At 39.7% G+C, this 12,553-nt stretch overlaps 1 protein-coding gene across 7 annotated transcripts in view; it reads left to right on the top strand.

The window, feature by feature from the left end:
* The window catches only part of LOC131932481 (transmembrane and coiled-coil domains protein 2), a 53,548-nt gene that overhangs the window by 13,154 nt on the left and 27,841 nt on the right, over window positions 1–12,553 (top strand). For 6 of the 7 annotated variants that reach the window (XM_059289395.1, XM_059289394.1, XM_059289392.1 and 3 more), the window contains exons 1-2: window positions 2,583–2,666; window positions 9,864–9,990. In XM_059289395.1, the coding sequence (XP_059145378.1) occupies window positions 2,621–2,666; window positions 9,864–9,990 (173 nt within the window). In that variant the 5' untranslated portion in view covers window positions 2,583–2,620. Of the gene's footprint in view, window positions 1–2,582; window positions 2,667–9,863; window positions 9,991–12,553 lie in introns of those variants that run through there. The other variant, XM_059289397.1, reaches the window with a different exon arrangement.

Raw genomic sequence — 12,553 nt, 5'->3', positions numbered from 1 at the left:
GGCGTGGCCTTGCGGTAGAGAGCTAGACTGTTAACTTGAGTTCGAATCCGGGGTGAAATCACTGGAACGTCCCTGAGTCCACCCTGATGGGTACCTAACAAAGGCGGTTGGGGCATAGTGCTGATCACGCTATCCCTTTCAATATGCCGAGGTCTCTGAAGCAGATGAACTATACTTCGTCTGCCCCGCGTGTTTTGGGCACGAAGGGAAAATGATGATGATGTAGCTTTATGACAAGAACCTGTTGTATTCATTTATTTTGGTCTAAAAATAGCCTTTCGTATACCGTGTTACCTCTTGTCTAAACTCATCTATATGAGTAATGTCCACTCATATCACCTCATTAGCATACACTTCTATATGAGTAATGTCCACTTACGTCACCTCATTAGCATACACTTCTCTATCAGTACTGTCCTCACTTCTGAAACTTACAATGTCAGCAATGGGCACTTGGAGTAACCTCTGAAACACTACTCACCCGTAGGCCTGTATATTATAGCCTACAATAGGTCTTGTGTTGAGTACATGTACACGCAGACCTTTAACCAAGTACCAGAATGGACCCGTCTGTAGCTTGAGGGGAAATTATTTTTTTTGGGCACGTTTCCCATCTAGTGCGCTGTATTATACCGTTGTGAGCCGAAATATGAGACACGGTGTCTTCTTCCACTGGCTGGTTTCTCTCGCCTCTTTACATTTTATTTGATAAAAGTACATACTGTTGTAGGAGATTATTCGTTCAAATAATTTCTCCACCCCCCCCCCCTTTCCCTCCCAGTGTGTTATTGGAAAGTGACTTACTAAGCATTGGTAGTATACATTAGACTGACTTTTGATAAAACTTTTCTAGTTTATAAACCATTGTTTTCTGCATCTCGACTCTGTATTGTTAGAGTTAGGATTCCATACTTTATTTCCCACTTTAGTGTCCAGGGATTGGGTGTTAGTGGGAAAAATCACGGTTGTGTTTATTGCGGCCAATGAGCTATGTCAAGACTCAAGTACAATCAAAGCTATAATAAAAAACCCAGTTGAAGTCCACCTTGAAAGTTCTCTCGGCGTTTAGAAACGTGCTATCAGCAAAAGACTGCCGGCAGACAGTTGCTGATAAACAAATAGTTACAGGCGTAAAGTTGTTGTCTAAACAATCGGGCAAAATGTGCGTTAGATCGCACGGCAGTCGAGATAACACCCGTAAAAGTGAATTGGACAGGTCTAAGTGCGTGGGGGATATGGAAGGGCGGAGGGGGGGGGGGGGGGGGGCATGAGCAGCGCGACCGTAGTCGCATACTGGTAAAAAATTTGGACGAGAAACGAATGGCGTGATGTTCACATTTACCGTCTTTCTTTTCTCTCGTGTCACGTGAGTAAATGGCTTGACCTCAGTGTGGTCACGTGACATTGTGCCACATTCCCCTCCTCTCTGATTCTGTTTTAGTTCTTGGCTTTTAAATAATCATGTCTCTGGGTCTTGCCTTACGCTAACAACATTTCTTTTATTTTTCTTGTTCAAGTACGAATAGCATGTGTGTGTCGTCACGAAGACCTTTTGTCTACTAAAGTCTGTAGAGAGAAAATGTTTTTTGTTTTTTTTTTTCTTTTTTTTTTTTTTTGAAAGGTCAAAACATTGTGCCTTTAAGCGTATGCTAGTAACACCAACCGATGAAGTTCGTTTTTTTTTTAAAAATAAACATCTGTGTAGATCTTGTACAGTTGTTGCCGTTATATTTGTTTGACCCATTCATCCCTCGGTTCTGCTGTTCTGCGCATGTACTTAAATGTTCTTGCTCTATAAGTCAGTAGTCGTAACGAGAGGCACCCCCCCCCCTCCTCTTTTCTGTTCGCATGTACACCAAGCTACACGCCCTAATCTTTTATTTAGACAAACAAAAACAGCCCCGAAGAATTCTTCCACAGATCAATATGTGTAATGTGATTGGCAATATTACTTTTGTTTAACGTAGCTGCCTTTTTTTTTTACCTTCCTCTTCAGAGCGTACCGTTCAGGTTTTGCCCTAAGCAAAGCCACACACACCCAAACACGCCACTTCATTGCTTTTTTTTTATTTACATAAGCCTTGCTTTAAAGTCTGCATAGATCTATAGGCTTTGGACGAATCGGAACTTTTTTTGAGCTAAATTAGAGTGTGGCGTGACAGGATATTTTAAGAAATTGTGTCATGTAGACTGATGTCATGCGTGCAGGGGGGAGGGGGGTCACAACGTGTTGATATACTGGGGTTCTTGATTTAGAATATCAAAGTCTGATGATAGACCCTCTCGGTAGTAGCTACAACACAAACTCTGATACAGGAGTTAGGCTTTGTGTACATTTTATAGTATAGAGTTTGTGTACACCAAATGTTACAGGATTTTCTTATCTTACAGCAGTCGTGTAAGATTTGTATATGTCCCGAAAAGACAACTAGGATTCATATACATGGTGTGACATACGATATGTATATGTACTCATTATTGTATTAGATTTTTGAAGATCCAGTAAGCTAGGACTTGTGTTGGTCTGCATCTTAAGATATAAGATCTGTGTACATTCAGTGGATTAGGATTAGCGTACATATACTGTGCTAAGATTCGTGTTGTGTTTACATCCAGTTGAATGACGAGAAGTAGAACATGTTCAGATTTTACCGATTTAGAATCGCGTAAGTTGTCCATTTATGTCACTCTTTAGATATATTTACCTACTGTTATTTACAGTTGTTGTTTCACTTAGGTCTGTCTACCTATCTTGCTATTGCAACACAGCTTAGATCTACGTAACTATTTTTATGCCATTTAGATATGTTAACCTACAATTGTTATATTATTTAGATCAATCCACCTACGTTACAATTGTAGTATCACATAGATCTACCTACCTACTCTACCATTGTTGTGTCACATAGATCTACCCACATACGTTACTGTTGATATAGCTTAGATCTATCCAACTACGTTACAATGGTTGTATCACATAGATCTATCCACCTACGTTACAATGGTTGTATCGCTTTGCTCTATCCACCTACTCTACCATTGTTGTATCACATAGATCTATCCACCTACGTTACAATGGTTGTATCGCTTTGCTCTATCCACCTACTCTACCATTGTTGTATCACATAGATCTATCCACCTACTTTACAATGGTTGTATCGCTTTGCTCTATCCACCTACTCTACCATTGTTGTATCACATAGATCTATCCACCTACTTTACAATGGTTGTATCACTTAACTGCCTGCTCTACCTGTTAAACTGTGTTGTCCCTTACTACAGCCTAATCCAATGTAATGTGATGAAACTATAGACGACACTAATCCATCTCTCTAAATTTGTTCCATCAGTACTTAAGCACACGAGAGATCGTTTCATCCTTTTTTTTTTACTATCGATTTTTCCATTTCCTGTTTTGGCGCTGACCGCCCTAAGACGCGCTTGCTAGTGGTGAGCATAGTAGGCCTGTGTGTGGTGATGAATGGGGTAGGAATGTTTGGGGTAGACCACACTATTCGTAGAGGCCACAGAAGGTTGTCATTGGTAACGTGGGCGTGATGCACTTAAATGGCTGGAACCTCAAACTATCTAAATTACTGTTATCATCTGTTGGTGTCTGGTACCGAACGCAGACAGGCACAACTATCTTATGACTTGGGTGTTGTTTTTTTTTTGCTGGTCCATGAGAGTGTAATATATTCGGCCAATGCCGTCTTTGAAATGTGTAGTATAGCCTTTGTCGGGCTGGGATTAGTCATGAGCATAAAGGCATGTTAAATTAACCGCTGTCTTTGTGTGAGCACGGCATGCATAGCGTTGTTTACCTTTCATTTGTCTGGAATCTGTGCTATATCTCTCGGGTACTCCCGTTTTCTGTACGGGAGGTTTAGATTAGAGTGGATAACACTCTATTTCTACTGATGGCTGATTTTGGAGTTGACGTGTTTGGTACTGTGTCTTACTGCTCTTAAAGATGTGTGTTCGATATTTGACCATTCGGTTTGATTAAATGCGGTTATTTGCATGAAGGTTTTTTTTTTAAGATCTAAAATTGAGCTAAACTGTTTGTCTTTTCATGAACTATAAAAATGTGTTAACTATCTTCAAAAATAGTTTGGCGTGGCCTAGCGGTAGAGCGCTAGACTGCTAACTGGAAAGTCTCGAGTTCGGATCCCGAGTCTGCGGGACGTCCCAGGGTCCACCCAGCTCTTATGGGTACCTGATGGGCATTGTTCTGATCACACTATCCCCTAGTATGACGAGATCATTGAAACAGCCTCTACTTCACCTCCCCTTCCCACCCCCACCCCATGTGTCATGTTCACGAACGGGAAAAGATGATGATCTTTTATCATTACATCTCATCTGTCCGTATTGAAGTAGCGCTTTTATTAATTGGGTAGTCCCAGTTACTCCCAGTCTTGAAGTTGCTCTCCATCACCTATACAAGTGCCGGACTGGGGGGTTGTCGCCTCTTATCTCAGGTCCCCAGCGTCAACAGCGATGGGGTGGGTGGCCAATTCAACACGGCATTTGAATACTTCTGTTTGAGGAGCCCGGGGGCGGGGCATGACTATTGATGAGCTGTTTGCTTTGAGGAAATATTGGCGAATCGATTATTGCAAAACACCGATTGTTGCCGTACATGGATCTCTCCGATACGTCAATGTTTTATTACGATCGTCGAACCGCAGCAACACCGTGTGTGGTTGTTGTTCTCTCTACACGGTAGTCGTGTCGTAGGCGGTTATCTGGTGTGCGCCGCCTACGTTAGTGCGGCTAAGCCAGTTGTACCGGTTGGTGCCTGCACGGTTTTGCGTGACGTACCAATGGATCAGTCGGTGTCATTGAATATCGGTAGACTTGGACTACTTTGTGACTAAGTCTACCTCGGTAGACCAGACCACGGTTTCTCAACAGGTTACCTGGACGTGACCCCCTCCCCACCTGTCCCCAGACGTAAACACAAACAAATCCACAGCTGACCGTTTCGTTTACTGAATGTCAGGTCTAGCATGTATGGGGACTTCGCACTCTTTTAGTAATTTTCGCACGTGTTAATGTTAGTAATAAGGGCCGTGTTGTGCAGGTTCGCAGATTACCATTTGAGAACCCTCCGTGTAGCCGGCGTTAGAAAGCTGTTTATCGAGAAGTACCATCGACATGACCTAGTTTACTCTTGGCGAGTGTATCCAATTTTTATAGGCCTTTGGGTTTTTTTTTTTTGACCAAACATGTTTGTTTCGTGTTTTTTTATCGGACTCGTTCCCCAACACAGCCTACTTTTTCTTGTTCCGTTCCCCAACACACCCTACTTTTTATGAACCTTCCACAACACAGCCTACTTATTTTGTCTAATTTCTCTCTCTCCCCCCCCCCCTAACCCACATCTTACTTATTCTGACTTTTTGCACAACACAACATACCTATTTTATATAGCCCCCCCCCCCTCTCCCCCACGAATGTGTCTAATTCCCCAAAACAATTCTTATTCTGAACCGTTCCCGCCACACTCCTTCCCCCCTCCCCCCCCCCCCCATACACACCTATTACTTATTCTGTCTAGTCCCCCCCCCCCCCATACACACATTACTTATTCTGTTTAGTTTCCACCCCTATACACACCATACGTACCCTGCCTTGTTGCCCCACACACTTCCCCTGGAGTTAATTTACTTTCACGAACTGAATAGTAAAATAGACAGTGACAAAAGTAACGCTTGACTAACTACCGCCATGTCATCTGTGGCCATGTTTTGAATTGAATCTATACGCCCCAGTGCAAGCCATTGCAATCAGTGGCTATTGACTGACTGTCTGTGGTGACAATCTGTTGTTAGGTGTTTTACCTTCAGCTTAATTGAGGGTTGGACGGGATTTCATCCAACACAAAAGGTGGTGACAATCTGTTGTTAGGTGTTTTACCTTCAGCTTAATTGGGGGTTGGACGGGATTTACTCCAACACAAAAGTAATATGTGTGTTCTACTTGTTATGAGCCGTCACCACTATTTTAGCCTGCTTTTCTTTCTGGATTTGCTTTCACTGCCTATGTCCATCCAAGAACTAACTGCTCTATCGTAGCTTTTATTTATTTTGGAGTTGTCTCTCCTAGATGGGCTGCTGTCCCCAGCTTACTAGCCTCATCTGCCGGTAGTTCGAACTCAAGTCTTTTCGATTTAGCAGCCATGAGCTTTAACGGCCCGACCCCGCCGACCACTTTATATCGTCTGATATTGGGAATGATCCGAAGATAGATTGTCTACACGAGTATACCTAGAACAGACCTTTACCTAATGGTGCCTATGTTAGATGAGTATAGCGACAACATATCTTTACCTAATGGTGTCTGTTAGATGAGTATAGCTACAACATATCTTCCCCTAATGGTGTCTGTTAGATGAGTATAGCGACAACAGACCTTTCCGTATTTTAATGGTGTCACACATCAACCGTGAGAGGGTAAGGCAGTGGTTTACGATAATGTGTCGCCTGTAGTCGAAAACTGACATGACTAATCTAATATATAAAAAGCTCAGTTCTGTAACGTGTGGCAAAAAACAAAAAAGTTTGTCGTTGACACTTCTACGGATTTAAGTGTTAGATTTTTTATCGTGCTCAAAGTCTAAATTTACGAGTCAAAAAATTACCATTGAAAGTCTTTAAAAACAATTTTCATTCTATTTACTTAGAAGAATAATTTTCAATTATGAACGCGACATAAAATTTTTAAAAAGTGTATCGACGTTTATAAAATTTCTAAAATTGTGTCGGAAATGTATTGACTGCAAAGTTACTTCCCTTTAATGAAAAATAAATCCTTAAGAAGAGAGAATTAACATTTTATTACTTTGTTTTTGGTGTTAAGAAAAAAAAATAATTACACAATTAGCGGGGATTGATTAAGTGCAATGTCGTTAGGTATTTTTAACACTGCCTTTTATTTATTCTATACACTGAACATACTGTTCAATAATTATTATTTTTTTTTTAAATCAATAACATTTAATAAGCCAGGTCCTACAAATCATATACGTTTATTTCTTTCCATTTACGGATAAGCTTGGAGTATTATCATTTTTGTTCACTAAATTGAAACAGGCGCGTCCGCCGGCGCCCCTGCACGGTTTGATTTGGCACCCTGGGCTATCATGTGAGCGCTATGCTGCATAATTTTGTTTTAAACAGTGCGATAGACTATGGATAAGAAAGGTTACTATAGTCTTTAAGTGAATCAAATCCGGGCGTCCTCCGGCACCCCGACAGGGTGCTATTTGGCGCCCCGGGCCTTCCGGTGTACGCTATGGTATCTACGTTCGCGTGAGTTCAAAAGACTATAAATAAGTTATGCACTATAGGCGTTTACTAAGTTCAATCAGGCGGTGACGTCATGGTGCGTCCTCTGGCGCCCAGATAGGGTGCTTTTTGGGGTCCCGGGCCTCCCGTGTTCGGTTTCGCGCCTACGTTCATTAAAGTGAGTGCAAAAGACTATGAATAAGTTGGGGTACTATAGTCGTTTATTAAGTTGAAGTAGGCGATTCAGCCCCGTGAGCACTTTGCGTTTATATTCGCGTTAGTGTTTTCTTTGTGTTTAGGTTGGGTTTGCGTTAGTGGTTGCGTTTTGATTTGGTTCGTTTTTGTTCTTTCTTTTTTCGTTTTCGTTTGTGTTTTATTTTCATTGGGTTTGTGTTTGTATTTGTGTTTGAGGTTGGTTTTGCGTTTGGATTTGGTTTGTTTTCGTTTGTTTTTTCTTTTGTGTTTTTTTTCTTTGGGTTTGTGGTTGGTTTTGCGTTTGTATTTGGTTTGTTTTCGTTTGCTTTGCTTTTTCGTTTGTTTTTTTCTTTGGGTTTGTGTTTGTGGTTGGTTTTGTGTTTGGATTTGGTTTGTTTTCGTTTGCTTTTTTCTTTGTGTTCGTATTGGTGTTTGTGGTTGTGGTTGGTTTGTTGTAAGTTTTTGTTTTCGTTTGTATTTGTAATTGTGTTAGCGTTATGTTTGCGTTTTGTTGTTTTGGTTTTGGTTGGTTGTGGTTTGGGTGGGCAATGCCGGGTTTATGATGATTACTAAACACACAGGTGATGGTCTTTAACAGAAGGGTTTTTCACAGAAGCCAGAGCAGGGCCTGGCCGGGACGGCTAGTCTAATATATAAAGCTCAATTCTGTAACGCATATGTTTGTCGTTGGCATTTCTACGGATTTAAGTGTTAGATCAATTATCGTGCGCGTTTGTCTAAATTTATGAGTTAAAAAGTTACTATTAAAAGTGTTGGGAAATCATTTTCATTTTTCAAATTATAGTAATAATTGTCGGCATGTTCATTAAACACAAGTTTTAAAAAAATATCATCTTTTACAAAAATTCTAATTATGTTTTTATTTAGTCCTATAGCGCTTACTTCCCTTTGATAAATTAGGCAAAACACAATTACTTCCCTTTATGAAATCATTGCATTAGTTGAAAAGCATTTACTTTTTAATTACTTTGTTTTGGTGTTGGGAAAAAAATACTTACATAATTAGCGGGGATTGATCAAGTGCAAATGTTTTAGGTATTTTACGGATAAGCTTGGAGTATTATAATTGTTCATTAAATTGAAACAGGCGCGTTCGTTTAAGTGAGTGCAAAAACTATGAATAAGTTGGGGTACTATAGTCGTTTATTAAGCTAAAACAGGCGATTCTGCCCCGGGCGTTTATGTTCGCGTTAGTGTTTTCTTTGTGTTTAGGTGGGTTTGCGTTAGTGGTTGCGTTTTGATTTGGTTCGTTTTTGTTCTTTCTTTTTTCGTTTTTGTTTGTGTTTTTTTTTGTTTGGGTTTGTATTTGTGTTTTTGGTTGGTTTTGCGTTTGGATTTGGTTTGTTTTCGTTTGCTTTTTCGTTGTTTTTTTTTTGGTATTGGTGTTTGTGGTTGGGTTTGTTGTTAGGTTTTTGTTTTCGTTTGTTTTTTCTTTGTGTTTGTATTGGTGTTTGTGGTTGTGGTTGGGTTTGTTGTTAGGTTTTTGTTTTCGTTTGTATTTCTAATTGTGTTAGCGTTATGTTTGCGTTTTGTTGTTTTGGTTGGTTGTGGTTTGGGTGGGCAATGCCGGGTTTATGATGATTACTAAACACACAGGTAATGGTCTTTAACGGAAAGGTTTTTCACAGAAGCCAGAGCAGGGCCTGGCCGGGACGGCTAGTTGTTTATAACGAACAAAACATACTTCTTATTGTGGCCGCCGGCTGAGTAGACCTTTACCAAAAAAAGAAAGAGGTGTGTCAGTGGGGGCTATAGCGTAGTATGTCACATGACTGACTGTTGAGGGCTTAACTTCACGATACAAGTATGTATGTATGTATTGTATGTGTAGGTTTTGGAATAGTATGTCACATAACTGTTAAGGGACTAATTTCACGATACAAGTATGTATGTATTGTATGTGTAGGTTATGGCATAGTATGTCACATGACTTTTTGAAGGTTTAACTTCACGATACAAGTATTTAAGTGTGTATTGTATGTGTAGATTATGGCATAGTATGTTACAGGACTGTTGACGGACTAATTTCATGATACATTTATGTATGCATTGTATGTGTTGAGGAACTAACTTCACGATACAACAAAAAAAAATATTTAAGGTAGTCCATTTTTAAGATGTACAATCTATATCGCATGACCGTAATCACAGTTAGGTATCAAACTCGACCACACACATCACCAGTTCTCACACGTTCTATTCAAATTCTTAAGTTCCAATCGAAATTATTATTTTGTCATTTTGCTAGTACTGTTGCTCTAACCCTAATCCCCGCCCCATCGGTGGGTATCTTTATAAGAACCATTGAGCTTAACTATTCCTCAAGTTAACAAGATTTCCTCCGTGTTTCAGATGGGTCCCTCCTGAAAGCTGGTCACAATGTGGAGAAATCACCTAGAAGAAAGTCGTTTGATGTAGCGGCTGACCGTCGTCCTTCGGTCATTGGAACGCTCATCAACAGGATTACTCTGCCGGCCATGTGAGTATTGATGTTTTAGACAATCAATAATCCCAACAAGTATGAGCACACACGAATGTCCAGGCCTCGTTAATAGATTTAAAAAAAAATTAAACGAACAAAAATAGTTGGGTTAAAAATGTTGGCTTACGCGTTTAAACTTATTGGAATTTTTTCCGCTAAATACTGCGATGGCGCACCCAAACTCGCGCATCAGGAAGTCGAGAGCTCATTGATGAGGTTGGTTCCATTGATCCAGACTCCTCCTCCAATAAAATAAAACATGTTATATATACAAGTATTTTACACAGCTGTTACATAATAGTGGAATAATAGTTCTCACTGTAATCAATATTGTACTGCTTATATATCTCAAATTGCCATATGGTATTTACAAAAAAAATTTAATACACACACACACACACTTGCACCACATATACTCAGAAAATAAATTGTATACACCCACTGACAACATTCAAAGAGCTGGTGGCTAATTTTAAATGCTGCGTATGAATTATCTGTGTAAACAAATCAAAAATAATTCTTCTAGTTTGTGTGAGAAACGGCTCCCGGTCAAAAACCCCCTGGACATAAACCCCCTGGACATAAACCCCCCGACATAAACCCCCTGGACAAAAACCCCCCGCGATTTAACCCCCCTGGACGAAAACCCCCCGCGATATAAACCCCCTGGACAAAAACCCCCCAATTGAGGTTTATATAAGGAAAAACCAAAGATGATGAGAACCAAAATTAATATATAAATACAAAACAAACATTAGAAAAAACTGTTTTATTATAACTTTAAAAAGACAGATTGTGAGCGATGCCTCGCAAATACTCAATAATGGTGGACTCATTAAAAATTTTAACAACAGTTAAAATTCGAGAGCTGCTATCTATTGTGTGGAACCAAGGGCAGCTTGTCCTTGGCATCTTCAGTAATCGTAGTAATCGACTGAGTGATGATCTGCTGGGGTGTTGCTTCCGTTTCTTCTGCCAGTTGTTTCATCTGCTGCACTACTTTACACACTTCAAGTTGAGATGGGTCTGGCTCATACCAATGTTCATTACATCGTCCAACAAGCTGTTCACCATGAATCTTTATTTTTGCTTTGCATTCTGCCTTGTTGCGTCTTTTGGAACACTCAAATGACACAACGCCGTTCGCCAGATCTTTTTGCTTGACATAAACATAGCCTTCAAAAATCACCTTTAAATTGCCTTTATTGGATTGAACGAACTCCATTCCAGAAATTATACGATTTGTGGAGAAATAAATTTGATGTCGTATTTATACCATTCTTCTGTGTGCCAAGGTGGATATGAACCAAACTTCCACCGGTGAATCTCTCACATCTTTTGTATTGTTAAAAATGTGTTGTTTTGATCCGCACGGCTCCCACATGTGGATGCCCTATATCTAAGGTGTTGTCGGTCCCCCATCTTTGATCAAATACAACTAAGGTCACTCCTTGATTTCGAATAGCAATTTTTTTTTTAGGTAGAATCTATTTTCTTAGTCGTAAAAATTTAAATTAATTTAATGTAATTTTTTTTTATTTTTTGGTTCACATCATCGTTATTATTTCTTTATATAAACTTCAGTCCGGGGGGGGGGGGGTTTATGTCGCAGGGGGTTTTTGTCCAGGGGGTTTATATCGCGGGGGGTTTTTGTCCAGGGGGTTTATGTCGCGGGGGGGGGGGGGTTGTCCAGGGGGTTTATGTCCAGGGGGTTTTTGACCGGACACCGAGTAAAACAAAGTTACCGGAAATAACTGTCTGAAATAGTTAAACATTTCTTCACCATTGTTATCTGTATTACCCAACGATTTTTATATCTTTGTTTAAATCTAAATTAAACAAAATGAATAATTGTAGTTTCGACCTCTAATTATCATCGGATTAACGCTCACAAATAATAATTATAGAATTTAAAAATGCGTTTACTTGATCGTGGTGTGCTACGAGATTTAGTTCTTTTAGGTTTTTATCCCAATTTAAATTAACCCATGTCATTTTCTTTTCTTTTTAAAAAAAAAAAAAGAATGTTACTCTCTTGTTGCAATTATCTTCCTTTGATTGTGTTGCGTGTAGAACAAAGCTTTTAAAATCCCGGCATGGCATTGACAGTAAGGCTGAGTAAGGAAAAGGAAGTTGTTAACCTCTACTGCAAACAACCTTGATTGCTCCACCCCTCCCTCCTCCTTCCCCCCCCCCCCCCCCCCCCAATAATTTGGCGAAAACGTGACAGGAACTGCAAAACAATTACAGACCCTCATTTGCATTGCTAAGGTGGCTTCCCTTAATGTCAGACGCCTTATGAAACATTTCGACGTCCCTTTCTTTAACTTGTCAGGATGCGGAAGAACAATTATGATTTAATAAGATTCTCTCCCCTTCACTAGCTTAATTGTTCATGTGAACGAAACGCAAATATTTAATCTTTTTTTTTTTTTTATATATCGTTCAAATTAGATCTAGATTTATTTATTTAGAGTGAAAAAATTATTTATTAAACATTTTAAAGATTTTTGGTTGTTAAAAAAAACATCGCAATCTACATTTTATATTTTTAATCATT

This window comes from Physella acuta, unplaced genomic scaffold, assembly GCF_028476545.2.
Source record: "Physella acuta isolate Inbredline_101_S28 unplaced genomic scaffold, ASM2847654v3 ptg002186l, whole genome shotgun sequence".
Taxonomy (NCBI): domain Eukaryota; kingdom Metazoa; phylum Mollusca; class Gastropoda; family Physidae; genus Physella; species Physella acuta.
This window is presented reverse-complemented; position numbering and strand designations above follow the sequence as displayed.